Source organism: Pteropus medius, unplaced genomic scaffold (assembly GCF_902729225.1).
Source record: "Pteropus medius unplaced genomic scaffold, Ma_sr-lr_union100, whole genome shotgun sequence".
In the NCBI taxonomy this organism is placed as follows: Eukaryota; Metazoa; Chordata; class Mammalia; order Chiroptera; family Pteropodidae; genus Pteropus; species Pteropus medius.
The window spans coordinates 8538642-8562414 of NW_024340696.1; the positions used below are offsets into that span (position 1 = coordinate 8538642).

A 23773-nucleotide genomic window follows, 5' to 3' on the forward strand; every position below is an offset into this window, starting at 1 on the left:
AATAAGGTGATATGGAGAAGGTAAGACTCAGATAAATTAAGAAACTTTCCACAGGTCAGGTAAGTAACAAGGCTGAGTTTCAAACCCATGATCACCTGACTCCAAAGACCACATCTTTCACACTAAGCCCCAGTGCCTCTGTCAAACGAAAATACAATGAGAACCTAAAAATCAACATCTATGGGAATAAATTCCAAAACTAAATTTTTTTTTATTTTAAATGAATAGGAAGACCATTTTATGAAATCATTTACTAAAATTGACATTGTGATATACTCATGATTCAAAGGGATGCCATATTTTTCTTTGGGGACAGAAATTAGTATTAGGCTCAGCTGCACAATGATAGTAAACTCAAATACAGTGGATTAAACACATGAAAATTTACTTTTACTTTATCAATAAATCCAATATTGGAAGTCCAAGGTTGGCACGACAGTTGTTTAGTCATAGAAATCCGGACTTTTTCCTCTGTTTTTTCTCTGCTATTCATATATCTTTTCCTTCCTCGTGGTTGCCTCATGATCACAAAATGTTTGCTGTAGCTCCAGCCATCATGTCTATTTTTCAAGCAATGAGAAGAAACTAGGATAAAGAGTACCTGCCTAATTCCTTAGTTAGTTCCTTTTAAATAGCTTTCCCAAGGATTTCACCTAATGACTTCCACTTTTTTTTTTTTTAAATCAGAGGCCACGTATACATGCAGTAGAAGCTAGGGTATTTAGTATTTAGACTCATTTCTACCCTTCATAATTAAAGAAGAGGGAAGAACAAAAGTTTAGCAATTAGTAGTTTCCTTTCTATGAACAGAGGAAAAAATTGATTAGCTTATGCTTAGCCTAACAAAAATCTAAGAAACTCTAAATATATATATATGAATATAAACAGTTCTGCTCATAACTAGAACTCACTGTATTGAAAAATATCACCGAAAAGAATGGTGTTCTTTCTAAAGTGACCAGTGAAAACTACTCCTATGTACTTAAGAAAAACAGATGCTATTTTATATATATATTCAATTAGAGAATGTCATAAATGAATTTGGATCATTCAAATAACTAATTCTTGAGTGTCTACAATGCCAGGAATTGTTCTAGGCACTTGGGATGTAGCCATGAATAAGACAAGTTTACAGTTATTGTGGAGCTTATAATCAACAAACAAATAAAGAAAGTCTGAAATGGTGTTATGCAGAGAATTAAAATATGTTAACATGCTAGAGAGTGACTGTGTAACTGATTTATGTGGGGTTATCAGAGAAAACTTCTCTTAAAACACTACAATTAAGCTGAGGTCTGTATGACAAGAAAGAAAGAGCCCTGGGAAGCTCATGGGAAGAGCATTGGGAGCCAGAGGAACAGCAAAGGTGCTAGATGGAGAAAAGCTTAGGATGTTCCAGGAACAGAAAGAGAGCTAGAAGGCTGAAGCAGAGTGAGGTGGGGACAACCATAGTTGTAGGAGATGAGGTAGTAGGAATTGGCAGGAGCCGGACTGTGTAGGGTTTGGCAAGCCAAGATAAGAAGCTGAGATTTTATTCTAAACATGATGGAGACTGTTGAGGATGAGAGCGACATTATCTGATTTTCATTTAAAAATAATAACTAGCTGCTGATAGAGAAGGGACAGTAGGGGGGCAAAAACAGAAGCAGAAAAGTCAGTTAAAAACCAACTGCTATAGAACAGATGACGGTGGCCAGGACTGAGTTTGTGGAAGTCAAAATAAATGGACAGATTCACCAAATAAACTTGAGGATGAATTAGGTATTGGTATGGGGCTGATGATGAAAAAAGAAGGGAGATGCTCAGGTGTTCAACTTGAGGCCATGGATAGATGGAGATGACTAGAATAGGAGCAAGTCTGGGAAAGAAAAATTAACATTCTATTTGGGATATATTCAGTTTGAGATTCTAGTTACACCTCCAAATGGCAATGCCCATTATGAAATTGGATCTATGAGTCTGCAAAGGTTGGGACTGGAGCTATGTGTTTGGGAACACTGGAATCCTGATGGCATTTCAGGCCGTGGGAACAGATGAAATTATCCATGGAGCACAGAGCGGGAAGAGAAGAAGTCAAAGGAAAGAGTCCTGAGGTACTAGATGCTGAGAGTTACATTTGCATGCACTGCACACACACACACACACACACACACACACACACACACACACACACACAGAAGAGCAGGCAGTAAAAGGAATGTCCAGTGAGGTAGGAGAGGAACCAAGAGGAGAAAACGTTTCATAAGTATGAAGCAGTTAAATGTGTCAAATGCTTTAAAAGATCATGTAAGAACAGAGAAATGACTATTAGAAGATATATGCTATGTCATGCAGAAAATGCAGTTATTTGTCAACATTTAGTTTAATGTGAGTGAAGCATCTCCTACAACAAGACAATCCAAATTAGCACAAAATATTCTCTATTCCCAAATTCAGATCTGAGAGCCCTATCACTATCCTTAGGAATTTCGAAAAATAAAAACGAACCTGAGAATCCGATGTCCTCTTTATCCTCACTCTCTAATAAATATAAATGCACCAATATCACATCAAAATTATCAAAAGAAATCCTTTTAAAGTTCATTTAAGTGAACTGCCCTCTTCTGTGCTATCCACATCAGAAAGAAACATGTTTGTGCTTTCTAGGTCTAAGACAGCACTACCAAGCAAAATATATTATTTCTGCGTTAATCTATTAAAGAATATATTCATAATGTCTTGGATAAAACGACTTATTTAAAGAACACATATTACACATGCAAGATATTTCTCATACCCTTATCTAGGAAGCCATTTTTTTAAAAAAATGAGTATCAAGAGATGTCAATAATAAAACCAATTCATGATTTTTCTTATAAAATGATGGACTAGAAATGTCTCAGGCTACCATAATTTGACGTGAATGGGGGGAAGAGAAGATCAGAAGAAGACTTGTTTGTGTCTGTGTTTGGAGAGCAGGGGAGTGACCAGTTGTGTGTGTGCATCTGTGCGTATGTCTGAGGCCAAAATACTTGAAATGCAAAACTGAAGAATGATGTATCTCTACTCCAGTCAGTTCCAAAATCTGGCAAGAAACTGTTGACCATGACACAGATATTTTTTTTAAGAGATGTTCCGAAAACACAAGGCTCCATTACTGTTTCTTCAAAATTTAAGTGACAAAGGACAGCCCCAAGCTGGAGCGTCAACTATAGCAGAACCTATGTATGCAGTGGAATATGGGTATGCAATGTAAAATGACTTAGATACCTTAAGAGAGACACAAATACAATTATTCTTATTCCTGTAAGATCTTATTTAAATATACATTCTCCGAAGATATAATCTACGGTCATCACCATGCAGATTGAAAGGGGCATAGCACTTTTTGGCATCTTGAGGTATTTGTAGTGTTGAGATGCTCTGGAAGATGCTCCCAGGAGCAGTGAGGTCATGTTGTCATCGAAGCACCTATAGTACGGGTAAGATCTTTCTTTACGGGGTATATGCCCTCAACAAGGAATCTACAGCCAAAGAATCGGAGAGACTGTCCATAAATATATGTGAAACACTATGGTAATGTTCAGGAACAACCAGGGAAGAGGAGCTTAGAAGGGCTAAACGTGCTCCCGGTTAGCAGGTGGGGCTACTGGCCAGTAACTGCGACTATTTGTACTATGACATTATTTGTACCTCAGGCTAACAAGGTCTGAGGACATTTGGGTTCTGCTAATAATAAAACGCATGTTTTTTTATAATACAATTCTATGTTTATTTGCTTCTTATTAACTGTATTAAGCTATTTACATAGTGGAATTGTATTTAAAGAGTTATTTAGTTAAGACATGCCACAAATAGACAGTTTCACTAACGCAAATCACGAAGTGCAGTGAAGCAAACTTATGTTAGAGCAAGTACATTGGTGAGAACTTCCCATTCTTGTGACATTTTCCAGGCCAGTAGACTTGAAATTATGCCATTCCAAAATAATTCTGGGGTGGGAAGCTTCTTAGGATAATACAGCCACATTTAAGTGAGAGTTACAAAGAGAAGCTGATGTGAGAAAGCTGTAATATTGCTGGCATAAAAATAGGTGCTGCCAGGGAGTGAGGCAGTTGACAAACGCGCTTGCTGAAGGAGAGCTAAGGGACATTCCTGGTAAGTGTGAGGAGGCCTGCTTGAAGCAGCAGGATGCTCGGCTGTAATGAGAGCCCAGGACCTCCAGGGCAGACAGAAGGCAGTGCCAGGAGACGGCTGCCTTGAGGAGAAGGGAGTGCGACATCTGGGAGTAAAAATGGCTGCAGAAGAGGACCGACACAGAGACAAGGGTCCTGATGCTCAGTCACTGGGCTTGGGTGGGCACTCTCAATAGGCAAAATGTCAAGATTCTATATATCTGATTCTAAAGATGAATAATATCAGTGGTGAAAATCGGTAAGGCTCATTAATAATGTGAAAGAAAATTGAGTGGCAGCTGGTTCAGGATGGCCTGGACTAGAAAGCTTTAGATGCTGAATCGAAGCCCACCATGGCCATGCCATCGGCTCCGCTGTCACTCTAAACCCAACTAAACCCATATCAAACCTATACACCTGATCGATTCCTCTTTTTCTCTCATTTCCCTTGTCTTCTCCAGCTTGAAATATATATATACACTCTGGAAGTATCTGGTATGCATGACACCAAAAGGGGTTTATTTAGAAAACATTTTACCAATAAACATACAAGTAAATTTCCTTCTAAATAAGATGTTAAATTGTATATTATCTCAGATATGCATAGCAAACATATAAGAAAAAAAGAAAAACAGGTTTTTATAATCTTTGGGGGGAAAAAACTAAACTTACTGAACATGGAAGATAAGGATAAAACAAGAAGAGGGAAAATAATATACTTCATTTACATATTTATTATTCATTCAACAATCATTACTTGGCACCTGTTATGCACTGTATACACTACTGGATATTGTTGGGAAAACAAAGATGAAAGGGATCTACTCCTTGCTTCAAGTTTTCTAAGAAAGAAATGTTATACAAATAAGTGTGATATAAAATGTTCTCTCTTAAGGTATCATAAGACATAAATAAAATTATACATAAACTCTCATTTGAATATATGTTAACTATAAAATGTGGAACATCAAGTCATTTAAAAAGAAATGCCCTATTTTTCTCCTGATAAAAATGCATCCATATGTTAAGCTTATAATACTGAATGCTACATTGAGGAGAACAAGGCCCGGAAATGGTGCCAGTTTGGCTGAAGGTTACCCTTTGTGGTGAGCAAATAAATAATGACTGAAGATAAACCAAGACAGGCTGCTCGACAGAGTAATTTGCCTTCAGCTGAGTGGAAATTCAGAGTTCCAAAGAATCCTTTAAACCCAGACTCAGTGAGGCAGCCTAGACAACGATGATTGCAACCCTACTTCTCTTCCCAGGCTGTTCAAGATAGGCTCCAAAGCAGGCTGCAGTGTGCTCTGAGAAAGAAACTGCCTCCTAAATGTTATCCAGTTATAACTGATGCCCCACAGCCTGGCTCTTGCTCCCATCACCATAGTGATTTGCTGTCACACCTTAAGCAAGTACACTGTAAGATGTATGGAGAGGCCATGATGGTATTGAAGACACGAGGCTGGAGGAAGACTGAAAACTTTAACTACAAAGAAGAACGAAAAACCAAAAAGTCCAAAAGCTAGACATCTGGTTCTAAGCATTTTGTAAGACAGAGTGTAATGTTTTGGAGAAAGGTGCCAGCTCCTGACTGTCAATATTAGTCTTGATATAAAGAAACTAAAATAAAATTAGAGAAAAATTATTTTTAGGTATTATATTCTAAGAAGAAGATAGGTACAGAATTTCATCCCAGGGTCTAATGCACAACTCATGGTGAACTCAATCCGGTTTGAATATTTGGTAACTGAATCTAAATAAAGTAAATTAATTTTGATTTTCAATCACAAGGTTTAACTTTCCTGAATGTTAACTAAACTTTAGTTAATTAAAACTTAAAATAAAATTTTATGCAAAAAATTATATAAAACTACTTTCCCAAAATATACAGAATTCTACAAAACATTAGAAGAAATAATACCATAAATACTACACATTCTTTTCCAGAAAACACAAAAGGAGACAGTACTCCCCAGATCATTTTATGAGGCCAGCATTAACCCAATACCAAACCTAGAGAAACATCTATCCAAAATAGAAAACTACAGACCAATATTTCCCTTAAATATAGACGCAGAAAATCACCAACAAAATATTACCAAATCATATCCAGCAATATTAAAAAAGAATGAAACAGCATATAAGTAAGCAAGATTCACCACAAGAATTCAAGACTGGTTCACCATTTGAAAATCAATCAATGTAATTTGTCACATTAAATTACTAAATAAGAAAAAGCACGTGATCATCTCAATTGATGCAGAAAAATCATTCAACAAAATTCTAAATGGCTTCAAAATAAAAATTCATATCAAACTAGTAGTAGAATAAAATTTCTTTACCCTAATAAATGCATCTGGGCAAAACAAAAAACAAACAAACAAACAAACAAAACAAAAAACTACAGCTGACATTATACTCAATGGTAAGAGACTGAATGATTTCCCCCTAAAATTAAGAATAAGGCAAAGATGTCATCTCTTACTATTCCTATTCAACATAATACTGGAAATCCCACGCAGCCCACTAAGAGAGGGAAAAAGAAGAAACAAAAGGCATATGGATTGGAAAGAAAGAAAGAAAACAGTCTCAATTCACAGATAATATGATGGCCTATGTTAAAAACAAACAAACAAACAAAGCAAAGACTCTACAACAAAGTTCCAAGAACTAATAAGAGTTTAACCAAGTTATAGGATAAAGATCAATATATGAAAGTCAATTACATTCTTACATACCAGCAATGAACAATTGGGATTTGAAACTAAAATAAAAAACAGCATACTTGCAATTACATGAAATAGTAATATGAAATACTTAGGTATAAATCTTTCAACAAATGTGTGCAAGATCTGTATGCTGAGAATTCCAAAACACTCATAAAAGAAATAAAATATATAAGTAAATAAATGAAGAGATACATCACATTAATGAACTGGGAAACAATATTGTTAAGATGTTAAATGTCAATTTTTTTCCAATTTGATCTATAGAATCCACATATCCCAATAAAAATCCCAGCAAATCTTTGTTTTTTTTTCTTTTTGTAAGTTTTGACATGCTGATTCTAAAATTCTATGGAAGGACAAAGGAACTAGAATAGCCGAAACAATTCTGAAAAATAACAATATTGGAGGATGTACACTACACAATTTCAAAGTCTTTCTGTAGAGCTACATAATCAATATTGTATGGTATTAGTGAAAGGATAGGAATATGAATCAATGGAACAGAACAAGGAGACCAGAAATGGACACACACAAACATAATTTACTGAGTTTTGACAAAGGTAGAAAGACAATTCAATGGAGGAAGGAGAATATTTTCAACAAATGATGCTGGAATAACTGGATATCTATATGAAACAAAACAAAACAAAAAGAACCTTGATAAATACCTCACAACTTACACCTCATAAATAACTATAATGAGAATATTAGAATGAATGCCGTAGTACTGAATCACAGTCAAACATATCAGTATGAACGCATGTTTGTTTTACCATGTATATACAGATACAGATACAAATATATATTCATATGTTTACAAAGATTATATGTACATCCATTTCCTAGATCTGTCCACTGAGAGGACCTAGGAGAAATACACCCCAACAGCAATAAGCACACTTAGCACCCAGGCCCTGGTTTCTAAATAGCTTTCTCCAATAGAATGGCTAATTCTATGGTTGAGGCAGCAAACACACGAGATGATCCTGGAGCATCTTGAACCACCAGAAACTAAGGAATAGTTAAGAAGAAAGGAGAAAAATATGGTATATGTCAAAAGGGCATAGGAGCCAAACGAAAAGTGCTCCAATGGCTAAAATGAATAATTTGAGCAAAAATAAATAAATAATGATGTTGAGTTATTACCCAAAGAATAAAATAAATATCCATGAGCCAATATGAATATAATCAATAGGTTGAATAAATAAGTAAATGAGGAAGAATGGATTAATCTTCCTTACTAAAGAATTCCAATTAATAAATGTAGGAAAAATAAGGGAAATAAAGTCACTATTAGAGCATCATAGCAATAACTGCAGCAGGCAATGTCCACTGATAAATTCTAAATTAGTGAAAAAAACTTAAAAGAAATTTGATACTTGCATAGCCTCAAGGTATCTCTCCTCGAATATTTGTGAATTATTCTGGTATCTTAACTATGTCTATAATTTTTTAAATACTTCTCCCTCCAAGAGGTAGAGCTCAATTCCCTACCCCTTGAGTGTGAGTTGAACTATTCACTTCTAATGTATGGGAAGGGAAAATAATAACTTCACAATGGAGAAATCTGGCTGACACCATCTTTAACCAAGTTATCAAGGTTAACATCACCAGTAATATGTAATATGATATGCACACCCTGAAATAAAGCAATGAAAAGGGAGAATCTGTGATATTTTTCCCCGAAATGCATAACTTCAGTCCAGTCATAAGAAACTTCAAATAAACTCTGAGGAACCTTCTACAAAATACTTGACCACCATTTAGAAGTGTTAAGGCTATAAAATACAGGAAATATTGAGAAACTTAGGAGACTTAGGAGATATGACTATTAAAGGCAATATGATATGCTGGATTGGATCCAAGAATAGAAAAAAGGACATTAGTGGAAAAACTAGAGAAACCTGGATTCAGTCTGTAGTTTAGGTAATATTATTGTACCAATGCTAACTTCATAGTTTTGATAAATGTACCACAGTTAGCAGTAGGGGAAACTGAGTGAAAGATATGGAACTTTCTACTATCTTTATAATTCTCCTGTAAATTTAAAATTATTTCGAAACAAAAAGTTTTAAAATCATTATGTATAATTTAACTTTAGATATTCTATTTAAAAAGTATTGTACTTTTGTTTTCCATGAATTTCCAAAAAAAAATGAACACATTCTTGGCTGCTATGAGAGTGACAACATGTAAATATAACACTAGCCTAAGAACCTTAACCTTTAGTCCAAATTCCAGCCCTGCCAATAAGTATGATCCCCAGGCAACTTGGGGATCCCTAAAATCCAATCCTTAAAATAATGAATTGGGACAATATGATTCTGACAGACTTCTTTTATTATGAAGAAAAAAGAAAAAAGAAAAGAAAAAGATAGAGGTTGGAGTACATATAATTCTAAGAAAATATAAAACTCAGTATTTTTTCAATGTAAAATATACACCCAAAATACAAATATCAATAAATCAAATAATTATTAGAGATCTTAGGAGCACACCGAGACCATCTCGCAGCGTTGGCAAACGAGATCAAATTTCAAGGACTGATGCTTGATACTTGACTCATTTTCCCGTTGGGACAGAAGTCAACCTACCTCTAAATTAACCAACCAGAAAGAAAAGGTAAGTCAAAGCCAGTAGTTCCAAATAAGAGATATTATCTGTCCTGACTGAGAAGGAGTGGTCAGGGCCATCATCAACTTCAAGATGATGGCAACACCAAGGGCACTGTTGCCTGAAGAAACATGTTAGGGCACCTAATCAGCTGGATAAGGGTAATGACTGCTCCTTCAGACACACCTTGCATTGCTTAATTCAACTTTTAAGTTAAATTGTAAGTTAATTCATTCAAGAATCACAATGTTCTATATTAAATGAATAGCAAAAATTTATACTCAAGCAGGTAAGAGTTGAATATAATTGTTTTCAATACTGTTTGCAGTCTTTATTATAATATTTAACCTCTTTTTCTTATTTAAGCAATTATCAATGCTGCTATGACTACGCAATAAGATCTTAGAAGAGGAGAATTCTTTGCCTTCTTCTGAAAGCAAGGAAGAATTGCAAACATCCATTTTCTAAATTTCAGGGCCCTTTTCTGTAAAGTCAAAGGGTACTATAAAATGTGTCAGGGAACCACACATGCAGATATTCACGTTTCACTTAGAAATCCTTATGGATTGCAAACCTCTAAGTGGGTCTCTGTGAAAGGCAAGTATTCAGGATGTCATTCTTTTCCCAAGAGAGAGCAGGTTTTGATTGCAGAACATGTTACATTAATGAAGCTTTGCTGGCAGCTGGTGAGTGAAGCTTCTGGGTAAGCACAGTGCATTTTTCCTGAGACTATGTTAAAAAAGAGCTAAGCCTGAGCCATGCTCCAATTACTTGAGAAGAAAACCAAAAGACGACAAGTGAATACTATTTTTTGGTACTTATTTATTTTGATATAGTTTCAAACTTACAGAAAATTTACAAAAATAAAACGAAAAGCTCTCATATAACTTTTAGCAAGATTGAATTACATATACTATATATATATATATATATATATATTACATATGTAATTTGTGAAGAGGTAATTTGATATCACATATATCCTAATCCTCATCAAATTTTCACTCACTAGTATTAGCATCCATTGATATATCTTGCTCAAATCAATTTTTACATGACAGTGTGAAATGGTGATTTTTCTACATCAATCTTATCTTCAGCATTTATTCTACAGTTGGCATTCTACTTGAAGGAAGAACCAATCTTTATCTATTTATTTATTCACTTATTTATGTCAGTATTGACTCAGGGTTCCTATTTTATTCAAGGGTCTATAATTCATTGCTATCATTATTTATTTTGATGCTAAAATTGCCAAGTGAAGGCTTTTTCAAAGAGCATTTAAGGAATGTTGAGTTTTCCAAAGTTTGCTTTGGAAGAAAATGGTCACTTTTGCCTTCAAAACATTTTGAGGCAAAAAATCGTGTCCTCCTGTTTAAAAAGAAACCCTAACAAACCTTTTCCCTGCTTAGAAACTCCTGTCTAGACACATTACTCTTTCACGGCGCAAAATCTCTGTTTTGCTCCCTATCCAGGGCTGCAGTTAATTACATGAAGAGACAGATGCTGAGCAGCCTAAGGCTTTCTCTGCCACCGCAGCGAGGCTGAGTTCCACTCAACAAGCAGGTAGTGAGTGAAGACAAATGCTATTTGACAAGGCAGCATATCCCAGCACCCAGGGATAGAAAACAGACAGGCCACTCTGTGTTCCCAAGCAGAGACAGAGCAATATCAAGCAGATTGTTTCTGACAGAAATCATATCACAGCCGCACTTCCAGACAAAGTCCGTGTGAATGAAATGATATACTTTCTGTTTCCCATCTTCTCCTTTAACAAAAAGCAAGTATATCAAAGGTACATCGAAGGTGACAGCTCAATGCAAGGTGGTTAGCAAGATTTTATAAGCTTGGTTTCCCTCTGGAGATATTAAAGAATCAGCAACAGTTCATCGATTTGGATGCTGCAGCTATTCTTCCTGATTCTCATGAATTTCCAGGTTCCTAATTACTACCACATAAGTACACTATGTTCAGCGACTACTTTCTATCAAAATAGAAAACTTAAGTCATGAGTAGTATTTATTTCATAGGCAAAAGTAGGATAGATAAATTAGATTTCCCCAAATTTTATTAAGCAATGATAAGCTGGAAAAGTAGTTTCCCAGATGTAAATGCATGCCAGAATATAGGTAAAAGTTATTTTTAGAGGCTATCTAATGACTTATTCTTATACACTAACGGATGTAGAAAGGACACAAAAATAAAAAATACAAAGTATGGGAGACTATCATGAAGAATTATAGGCCAACAAATTGGATAACCTAGAAGTGGAAAATTTTCTGGAAACACACAACCTACCTGAAACCTATAATGACTAAATTATGAAGAAATAGAAAATCTAAGCATACCGATAACGGGTATATAGAGTGAATCAGTAATCAAAAACCACCCAAGAAAGAAATACACAGTACTAGATGGTTTCACAGGTGAATTCCACCAAATATTTAAAGAAGAATTAACACCAATCCTTTTAAAACTCTTCTGTAAAATACAAGAGGAGGAAACACTCTCAAATAAAAATTCCCCTCAAATAGTCTAATTTGAAGGAGAAATAATATTTTTATCTAATACAGAAATAATTATGGCAATGCTTTCCTCATAAGAATATAAGTTAGAATGATTCCTATCAAAGCATAACTAAATTATTTTAATATATTCTTTATTAACAGTTTTGTTTTTTATTGGGTTTGTGGAAGGTCCTTAAATGTTATGTCACAGAGACAATAAAACAATTAAAGCAATATGTAAGTTCTAACCAACTATTGTTTCAGAAGTCAAGAAGAACCCCAATGCAACATGCTGTGAGCCCAACTGTTGGATGGAAGACCCACAACAATGATCATTCCCGAAGGAGAAAAGGGCGGGGCACCAAACAGATATTCAGTGGGGGCTCCATTTCTGACCAGAAGGCCCAGGATAAGCTTTATGCAGCAAAGATCAAAAGTTCACTTTTGGGGAATTAGTTAGCAAGAAACTGTCTTTATGCTATAACTTTTAGTGCTTTAAATAATATTTTAGTTATTACTCTAATTTTGTTATGCACTGTCCCCATTTTTGGCGTACTATGATTCTGTAAGTCAAAAGTCACAAAGCAGATTTTTGAAAGAGAGATTCTATTTTCTCATAGAAATTAGATTATAGTTGGGGAGTATATCTTTGACCAAAAACTCTTATCAAATGAATCACATATCACCAAAATTATATCCTAAAAATAGTTATAACAACTATAAATTTCTATAATAATTCAGAATAGTAAAATCATCTCACAGTCTTAAGCAATTATTAATGTGCTATATCAGGAACCATTCAAAGGGCCCTCATGCCCTATATTCTACAAAATAAACTTGGCATAAAGCAAATATACTGTAATAGCAATAAAACAACAATCTCATCCATTGATAACATTGTCTTTTTGCATTTAGATGGACACTTTTTGTTCACATAATTTAGATGTCCCAAATATCTTTCTATATATATATACACACTCATGCACACACACACACACACAAACACAAGCATTCCTTTCTTTTCTCCATAAAATTTAATGAAGTTAATTAAATCATAAAATCATTCCAGTTCATAACTTCATAGGCTTCCACAAAGCACTTTAGTAGGTGCTTAATAAGATTATTGTTGGAGACAACGATGGAACTATTTCCATGGTGGTGGAAGAGGGGAAGCATTTTTAATAAATAAGAGCTGACCCAATAGTTCTCTCAATCATATTTCTTACCTCGATAATTTATTCCTGTGGTTCCGAACATGAGTACCTCAAAGATATTCCTGAGAAGTATACACTAACTACTCACAGTGTAATGAATGCTATGATAGGAGAAACGTGGAGTGTTGTGAAGCACATAGAAGAAACACCTAATATGAACTTGGAGAGAGGAAAATTTTCCAGGAGTTGATGATATCTATACCAAAAGCTTAAGGATAAGTGGGAATTAGTGGGACAAAGAGAAAAGAGATTCTAGGGTGAGGAAACTTCATAGGCAAGTCCTGAATGAACAAGCAAGAGAAACGGGAAAAGTGTAGTGTAGTAAAAAGATGTACATCTGGAAAGACAAACAGGATGGATCATGTGACCTTTACAGGCCCGGTTAAGTTGTATGATGCCATTCAAGGATGTTAAACAGGGGAGGGACGAGATGTGTATTGTAGAAGAACAACAATGTGAAAAATGTGTTAAGACTAAAGAAAAAGGTAATCAAGTAGAAGAGAAGAGAAATTTTCAACAAGTGGATGGATTTACAGTGTTCGACTGTAAATTGACTATTAAGGGGAGAGAGGAGATAGTATGGATGATGGCTAAGATTCTGCTCAGGCATCTGGTGGCTGTTGATTCTATTAATTGAGAGAGGAACCTTTTGGAGGAATGATAATAAGATTACTTTTGAAAATGCTGAGATAGGATTCCCGAGAATATTCAAAAGGAGATATCCAACTGCCTTTTACATAAGAAATTTTTCTCTCAAATTACTTATGAGGAGATATACGAGAACCACACTTTTAAATGTTGATGGAAACAATACATTTTATTTTGTGTCCAAATGGAACCAAAATTTGCCAAAACTATTTTGACAAAGAGTGTACAAACCCTTTTCAATTGTTGGACCATTTATGTTCAATATACAAAATATTAAATTTCTCCATCATAAGGAGCTAATCTAGAATGTTTGAATCAAAAAGCTAATTTGCTATCCTTCATATTTCACCAGAATTCAATATTTAAGTGCTGGCCAATACCTTCAATCTTTTCCCCTCTGCCTTCCTACATGCACTTAGTTCCTCTTCTAAAAGCTCATTGGGCTTACTGCCTAGTCTTGATTTTCACTCGACCCATTTCTCTGCCAATCCCTTCTGTGTTCCGTTTCAACTTTATGTCTACAATCTTTTTTCCACCCACATTCTCAAAAGTACTCTCAGATATCACCAACATCTTCATTGTCGAACAAGTCAGTAGTTTTTCCCCCTGTTCTCCCTCTCCTTCATATTTCTACAGTCATGGATACAGAATATCACTCACATCTCAAAACTCTCTCTGCAGTTAGTTTGATGATACCACACAAGATCTTGGATCCCTTTACAATTCTCCAACCATTACCTGCTTTGTTTGTTTGTTTATTTGTTTGTTCGGTACTACCCTTTCCTCCTAAATGTGAATTGCCCCCATGGGTTAGCTCTTCAGTCTTTCTTTCCATGGATTCCCATAGAGAACACACACATTCTCATGGGTCGCCTATCCCCAGTCCTGTTCTCTCACATACACCAGCCCCTTGTCTACAACAATCTACTGGACAAATCAGAGTCTAGGATCAGACTACTTCAATCCACCTTCTTGCTCTGCCGTTTACTAGCAGTGTGTAATTTAAAATGGTGTTTAAACTCTTCCTTAGTTTCCTTATCTTTAAATTGGAGAAAATTATAATACCTACCTCATTAATTGGTAGTGAGAATGTAATGAGATTATCCATATAATAGACGATACTTTGGCTGGATCATAGTATGCACTCAATAAATAGTAGTTCTAACATCAATATCTATAATTCTAATATCAATTGGTTCTAATATAAATAATAAAGTAATAAAAGTTCAGGTTTAAAATTTCATGATGTAAATGAAAACCAAATGTTCAAATAAAAGAAAATTCTTCAGAATCAAATAAAGACCTAAGATTTTTGTCTTTTAAAATTCTCCTAGCCCTTTAGATTCAAAATCTTACCTTTACCTTTGATGAACCCTATTCTCCAATATCTAGATTCTCCATCCTTGAAACAAAGCTCTGACTATTTTCTTGTTAAAAGATTCCTGTCTCTGCTCCCTAGTCTTCTGTGCCCTTTCAAGTCACCTGAGATCATGGCAATACCTGTGTTTATAGGAAAATCAGGATCCAGGTATCAAAAGGGAACTTAACTTCATGTCAGTAGACAGTGACAAAGTAGGAGCAGAGAGCAGTCCAGCTGAGACATTTGGCATGTCCCTCTAGAAAACTGGGGTTTTAATAAGACAACGAAGGAGTCATCTGGAATCAGCAGTGAAGACAGTGCAGAGGGCACTTACTCCATCTCCTTTCCTCAGAGGAATGAGCAGACCTTTTCTGAGAAAGCTAAAAGCAAAGCAAAGTCCTCAGGGCATGATCGGATACGTTGGTGAAGAAGAAGTAGAAGAAACATTCGGGCCAAAGGGAGGAGGGAAATTTGTTGACTAGAAATTGGGAGTTCCAGAAGGCAAAACATAGCCCTGGGAAGGAGTAGAAGGGAAGTTCAGGTCAAGGAGGAAGTTCAGAGAATTAAAGGGATGAGAAGTCTGAGAGAGAATGCTCCTACCAGCTAATACTACAGGGGTTGATTAAAAAAAAAAAAAGAGTAGAAGGAAGAGTGAATTTAGTCCTAAAAGATGGAGGGTAGTAGGAGCCTCTTATACTTTACCAAGACATGGAAGAGAAAGAGGAAGTAGGTAGGTAAGAGTGAATCTAGGACTCTAGTATGGGTTTGGTTCTCAAAGTTGCTGTAAGTGTTTCAAACATTCCTTCTCTGTTGTTGTATCTCTCATACGTGACAGTTTCTTGGGAGCAGATACGTACCTTCTGTTTCTTTTGTAGCGCATATAGCACTTATCTTTACACACAAAAGACATTAAACTAAACTTCCAATTCGACAAAGATAATGGCTTTAGATGCAAGAAGACTGAGAGGCTTGCAAGTAGAGTACAATGAGTTGCACTGAAATGATCACGAAAAATGTTGTTTATCTTTTTAGGCAAGACTGACTGCACATATTTTAAACTGGCCAGAGAAAGAAAATATTTCATATAACTAAAAAATAATAATAAACTAATAAAAATTCAAATTTCACACTTACCGTAAATGGCAAGTTTTCAGTGATATAGGAAAAATAATCACAATGAAAGGGGAATTATTAACACATGAGTGCTCAAAACATAGAAGTGGAAATGTCAAAAGTAATTACTTCTTTACTCAGGGTATATAGAAATAAAAAGACTGCTACTGCAATAATATTAGATTTCAGAAGATAAGCTAAAAATCCATGCTTAATAACAAGAATATATGATAAGACTTTAGTTTGTTTTGGGACACATCATCTTCATGAAAAAATGTTTTATACAAAAGAATTAAAAGTCCAAGTAAATCAGAAGGCCACTCTTATCCTGCAAAAAAGATGTATTATTTTCAAATAAATAAGAACAATTTAAGAACAATGATTTATAACTAGGATCTTTAGTACTTTCTGTAAGTTTATAAATTTATTGATAAGTTTAAAGGTCTGTTCCAGACCTTTGGCATCGAAGATGCATTAATTTTAATTGCTGTATAAAAAATTATCACAAATTTAGCAGCTTAAAGCAACACTAATACTTATTATCTCACAGTTTCCATGGGTGTCAAGCCCAGGAGAGGCCTGGCTGGATCTTTTGCTTACGGTCTCATGAAGCTACAATCAAGATGTCGGCTGTGCTGTGTTTTCATCTGGAGGCTTGACTGGGGAAAAACCCACTTCCAAGCAACCTCAGGTTGATCACAGAATTCATTTTCTTGCAGCTGCATGACTAAAGCCCTTCTAGATGCTGCCTGCAGTTTCCTGCTGCATGGTCCTCTCCACAGGCAGTTCAGTTCACATTATAGCAGTCTGCCCCTAGAAGAGCACAGGAGAGTTTATCACTGCAGTCTACTAAGGCGGAGTCTCAGATAATGTGTAAATACAGTGCGATATCCAATGATTTTTTTTTTTGCATATTGACTTATTTAGAAGGAAATAATAAAGTGGGTAACCACACTAGAAGGGCGGGCATTCAATGGAGCATGAGTTATTGAGGGCCACCTTATGATGTGTCCCATACAAAAAACAAACTAACCTAACCAATTTCTTGTGAAAAATATTTTTAATGAGAAATATTTTAACTGTTTCTCATTTTTAAGCTTTAAATATTTTATCTCAATGAATTCTCCAGCAACCTATAAAAATGTCATGCTATTAAAATTGAAATTTATAAAATTTGCATGACCAGGCAATTTCTTAGAATGTCTTTAAACTAAAGCTACTGTTTTAAATATAATTTTGAATGTACTCTTCAATAAATTCTATTTTTTTGCTTTCATTATGAATATAGGATATTTGATTATGTAAATGAATACTTATTTACACATCTATTTTATCATTTAAGAACATACTAAATAAATGACTAAATTAGTGGAACATAATAGGAGTCTAAAAATACCTTCATGCATGTGTGGAAATGTGAGACATGACAGAGGTGATGTTAAAAATTTTAACAAGGCAATACTGGACTATTCAATAAATAGGGCTGCAATAATTAATTCTACATATAAAAAATAAATCTTTTATGTTTTTCTATATAGTTGAAATATTTGGCAATTATAAAACAAAAAGATACTACCTCATCAATATAAACACACACACTAATCTATTCTAAGTTGATTAAAAGTTTAAATGCACCGACAAACTTTCAAATATTTAAAAGATATTTAGCACATGCCATGAAATAAAATATAAAAGATAAATCTAACTAAATTTTTAAAATATGTTTAATAAAAGATTTTAAAAGGATAAGTTTGGGAGAACATATTTGCAAAGCATACTAGGATTATTATCTAAAATGACTTGTGCCAGCAAATAAGAGAAAGGCAAACAACTTATTAGTAAGTGGGTAAAGGATATAGCTAAGTGATTCACAGAAAAGGATGCCAGGATGACCAATAAATATGAAAGGATGCTCTGTCACATTGGTAGTCAGACAAGAACAAATACTAACATTAATAAAAATAATAAGGTACAATTTTACACCCCTCAGATTAGCAAAAATCAAGTCTGACAACACGCCATCATCCCCTAAGCTATAACTAGAATCACTTTAGTGAGCTATTTGATACTACGAAACAAAGTGGAAAGTAGGCGTGCCCTTTATTCATAGTAATTCCACTTACATGTATACACCCTAGAGAAATTCTAGGCCATCAAGGCAGAACCCTGAAGAATGCTCTCATAAGAGAGACTCCACAGAGCTCCCTAGCCTCTTCATGTAAAGATACAATGAGAAGTCTCCAACCCAGAAGAGGGCCTTCACTCGACCATACTGGCGCTCTGATCTTGGACTCCCAGCCTCCAGAACTGTAGGAAGTAAATTTCTGTTGTTTATTAGTCACCTAGTCTGTGGTATTTTGTTATAGCAGCCCAAGCAGATTAAGACAGGCAATAAATTTGGGGTAATTTTTTACTCAGGAATAACAATACCACTTTATTCAAAATGAACTTAAAAGTCTGCTGCTAAATTTATCTATTTGATATGATGAGAACCATTTTTATTCCACGATGTTTAATAATCACTGCCCTCACTAAAATCTTTCATGACCATCAACCTATCAGATGGAGGCACAACCATAAGGAGTTGAATTGCTGGTATTTGGTTTTATATAAGCACTACTTTTAAGCAAGATTAACATCTTAATATTTGTTTATTTTCTATCCACCAATAGTCGAATATTTTAGATGAAAACTATGTTTTGGATCATGCTCAATTGTGATTTAAATTTCATTCATTATCACAAAGTTTAAGCATCTTACATCCTTTTTTTCTTGAATTCTATATTAGCTATATTTAGGATTCCAGAATTTCCTTTTTTTTTTCTTTTTGATAAAGTTGGTTAAGTTCTCTTCTTACTGTTAAACAGACTTTAAGCTGTATTAAAAATCATTTCCCAGTAATAATGGGTTTTCACCGAAGTGCTTCATTTTTCCTCTTCTCCTACTCATCAGCTGCTCCTGTTTCCTTTTCTCCAGCTGCTTTTGTTATTACTTGCTTAATTTTCCTTTTCCCTTGTTGATCTTCTCTCCCTCTGATGTTTTCCTGATAGCAACAAACCCATCTGATGACATGTAAGAGCTATATTTTTCTTACCGTATTTATGGGTTTTGCTTTCCATCATTAGCTTCTGAAATGACTTATGTATGCTTGAACTCTACTTAAGAGATAATTGTAGAACCTTGGGGAAAAGGATTGTTATTTCAAGGATATGAGTAAAGCAGTTTGAATAGAAGGATGCAGACATCCTTAATCATATGCTTTGTGAAGTCAGGATGCAGGAGAAATGGTTATATGTAATAAGTTTTAATCAATTCTACAGTTGAAGTTAGGGTACACGTGGGTTTCGACGTGGGCGAAGCCAACTGAATGTCACTCACTGTGTAAAGTGCCCTGGTGGAGACATTAGTGGTAGAAAAATAAGCAAGACCACACAGACCCTGAGAACATTAACTGATCAAGACCATCTAAATTATTAAATGTCTACTATGCAAACAAAAATTAAAATGATATGTTCATTTTAAAAACCCACTATTTTCTTAAACATCTTGTACTGTGGGCAGATTGCATCTAGATGCTGATATTTTCAAAGGAAAAACAAATTGAAGCACAGTGGAAAAAGGGACTTTGGGTTTTACTCTTATCTCTATCACTTTTTCATTGAAAGAGCTTATATTAATCATCTCCTTTCTATGAGCCTCAGTTTCTTTGGTCATAAAATGGGAATAATAATACCTTCCTTAAAGAGTGGCAAATATTGTGATTAAATCAGACAATGTATGTGTGGCACATGGAAAGTGATCAATAAATGGCGGCTCCTTTAAATTTAGCAAATCAATAGTGAAGAGGAGAGTAGCATGAGTAAGAAAAAAGTTTTAGATTTATCACAGATGATATGAGAGGAATGTATTTTTCTTTCATTAATTCTCAGATCTTAAAGGCTGCCATTAAGTGTGTGGGTTAAATTGCTGTGTTCATCATGTTTTTCATTATATAGTGTTTAATGCAGTGACATCTATAAAATCATATATGTGGAGGAGACTGACATAAATAAACAATGAATATACAGAATTTGAATTATATAGAAAGTGTTATATGAAACTGAAAATGGGTTAATGGACTATGTGACTTGGGTTGGGTTAGGTGGCATCAGAGAAGGTTCAAAGATGAGCACTTGAATTGGATCTTTAACACAGAGTAGACGAATTCATTCAGTGGACAAGGGATAGTGGGAGGGATAGCATGTGCAAAGGCTCCTAGGCTTGAAACACCAAGGCATAGGTCAGTGGTAACCATCTTGACTGCAATTGAAATCACTTGGGAGCTTCAAATGTAGAAATGCCTGTGTCCCACCCACAGAGAATAGAATTTAATTGCTAGAGTAGCCTGGGTTTTGAGATATTTAAAGGACCCCCAAGTGATTCTAATGTGTACCCCAGTTTGGGAACCCCTGGCATATTAATTTTCTGTAAGTTGTTCCGTCTGGCTGAATGTAGGAGAAATGATGGGATATGAACCAGAAATGCCATGTCAGAGAATTTGGACTTTATACTTTAGCCCCTAAATTGTTCAATTGTACAATCCTACGATTTGAAAATTTGTTATGTACCTCAAATTATGTATGCATTTATTCACTAACATATGCATGTACTATTATAATAGCATGGCATATGCAACATGGATATATTATACACAAATAAGTATACATAAGATAAGCAAAAATAGTATTTAAAAAATTAAGTCTCCTTTTAATTGCAGATATTTCATAACATGGTTTTAAGCATTGTTATATCTTTAAAACCAAAAATTCTCCAAAGTATATACATACAGGTGGAAGAAATGCATCACTGGCTAACATACCCAATCATGTTTTCATTTTTCAAGCTCATCAACAATTATGTAAAAATTTTTATTAACATTTGGCTAGCAAATTTTCAACTGCACTGATGTCTATCATTTGATCTTACATATTTATCAGAGGGTATTAAAGTTTTTTAAATAAAGAAGCTAAAAAACACAATGGGACCTGCATTTTGGAACATTTTTAAACAAGCTAGAAAAATATATTCTCATAGTTTTGTTTTTTTTTAAGTTTATTGGGGTAACATTGGTTAATACAATTTTCAGTCCCACCAGCAGTGTATGAGGGTTCCTTTTTCTCCTCATCCTCCCCAGCATTTGTTATTACTTGTCCTGTTGATTATAGCTATTCTAACAGGTATGAGATGGTATCTCATTGTGGTTTTGATTTGTATTTCCCTAATAGCTAGCGATGTTGAGCATCTTTTCATATATTTGTTGGCCATTTGAATGTCCTCTAGGGAGAAGTGTCCGTTCAGGTCCTCAGCCCATTTTTTGATTGGATCGTTTTTTTCTTGTTATTGAGTCGTATGAGTTCTTTGTATATTTTGGATATTAGGCCCTTATCGGAGGTGTTGCTTGCAAATATATTTTCCCGTTCAGATGGTTGTCTCTTTACCTTGCTGACGAAACAAACTAAAAGCAGAAGCATTTTAGTTTGATGTAGTCCCATTCATTTATTTTTGCTTTCACTTCCCTTGCCTTTGAGGTCAAATTCATAAAATCTTCTTTAAGTCCAAGGTCCTTGAGTTTCCTTCCTATGTCTTCTTCTATGCATCTTATTGTTTCAGGTCTTATAGTCAGGTCTTTAATCCATTTTGAGTTAATTTTGGCGTGTGGTGATAGATAACAGTCTAGTTTCATTCTTTCGCAGGTGGCCTTCCAATTTTCCCAGCACCATTTATTAACGAGGCTTTCCTTTCTCCACTATATGTTTTTGGCTTTTTTGTTGAAAATTATTTGCCCATATAAATATGAGTTTACTTCTGGACTCTCGATTCTGTTCCACTGGTCCATGTGTCTGTTTTGCTGCCAATACCATGCCATTTTGATTACTGTCACTTTGTAGTATAATTTGAAGTCAGGCAGAGCGATCCTCCAGCCTCATTCTTTTTTCTCAGGATGGCTTTGGCAATTCGGGGTCTTTTGTGCTTCCATACAAATCTGATGACTTTTTGTTCTATTTCTTTAAAAAATTCCAATGGGATTTTGATGAGGACCGCATTAATATGTATAATATTTTATGTAATATGGTCATTTTAACTATGTGATTCTTCCAACCCAAGAACATGGAATATATTTCCATTTCTTTGTATCTTCTTCTATTTCTTTTAATAGGGTCTTGTGGTTTTCATTATATAAGTCCTTCACATGTTTCGTTAAATTTATTCCTAGGTATTTTATTCTTTTTGTTGCAATTGCAAAAGGAATTATTTTTTTCCACTTCTTTTTCTGATGCTTCGTTATTAGAGTATAGGAATGCGATGGATTTTTGAATGTTGATTTTGTATCCAGAAACTTTATTGTATTTGCTTATTGTTTCTAGAAGTGTTCTTGTGGAGTCTTTAGAGTTTTCTATATAGAGAATCATGTCATCCGCAAATAGTGACAGTTTGACTTCTTCATTTCCTATTTGGATGCCTTTTATATCTTTCTCTTGCTTGATTGCACTTGCTAGGACCTCCAATGTTATATTGAATAGCAGTGGCGATAGTGGACAGCCTTGCCTTGTTCCTGATCTTAGGGGGAAGGTTTTTTAGTTTTTCCCCATTAAGTATAATGTCAGCTGAGGGTTTGTCATATATGGCCTTTATTATGTTAAGGTACTTTCCTTCTATACTGATTTTGTTAAGTAGTTTGATCATAAATGGATGCTGTAGCTTGTTGAAGGCTTTTTCTGCATCTATTGATATGATCATATGATTCTTATTTTTTAATTTGTTTATGTGATGTATCACATGAATTGATTTGCTTATGTTGAACCATCCCTGTGCCCCTGGGATGAAGCCCACTTGATCGTGGTGTATAATCTTTTTAATGTGTTGCTGTATTCGGTTCTCTAGTATCTTATTTAGGATTTTTGCAACTGTGTTCATGAGAGATATTGGTCTGTAGTTTTCCTTTTTTGTGTTATCAGGTTTTGGGGTCAGAGTAATACTAGCTTCATAAAATGAGTTGGGAAGTATTGCCTCCTCTTCAATTTTTCGGAAGAGTTTGAAAAGAATAGGTATTAAATCTTCTTTGAATGTTTGCTAGAATTCACTGGTGAAGCATCTGGCCCTGGACTTTTACTTTTTGGTAGGTTTTTGATGATTGTTTCAATTTCCATATTGCTGATCGGTCTATTTAGATTTTCCAGATCTTCTCGATTGAGTCTAGGAAGGTTGTATTTTTCCAAGTACTGGTTCATTTCTTCTAGGTTATTAAATTTGTTATTATATACTTTTTCATAGTATTCTTGCATGATCCTTTGTATTTCTGCAATGTCAGTCATAATTTCTCATCTTTCATCTCTGATTTTATTTGTGTCCTTTCTCTTTTTTCTTTAGTGAGTCAAGCCAGGAGTTTGTCAATTTT

The 23773-nt window shown here is 34.8% G+C and overlaps 1 protein-coding gene across 3 annotated transcripts in view; it reads right to left on the bottom strand.

Moving 5' to 3' along the window:
- Window positions 1-23773, bottom strand: part of DCDC1 (doublecortin domain containing 1) — a 367143-nt gene that overhangs the window by 85111 nt on the left and 258259 nt on the right. The window contains exon 1 of one of the 3 annotated variants that reach the window (XM_039866325.1): window positions 16939-17127. The exons of 1 other annotated variant lie outside the window; for it this stretch is intronic. In XM_039866325.1, the coding sequence (XP_039722259.1) occupies window positions 16939-17063 (125 nt within the window). In that variant the 5' untranslated portion in view covers window positions 17064-17127. Of the gene's footprint in view, window positions 1-16886; window positions 16903-16938; window positions 17128-23773 lie in introns of those variants that run through there. One more of the 3 variants, XM_039866326.1, reaches the window with a different exon arrangement.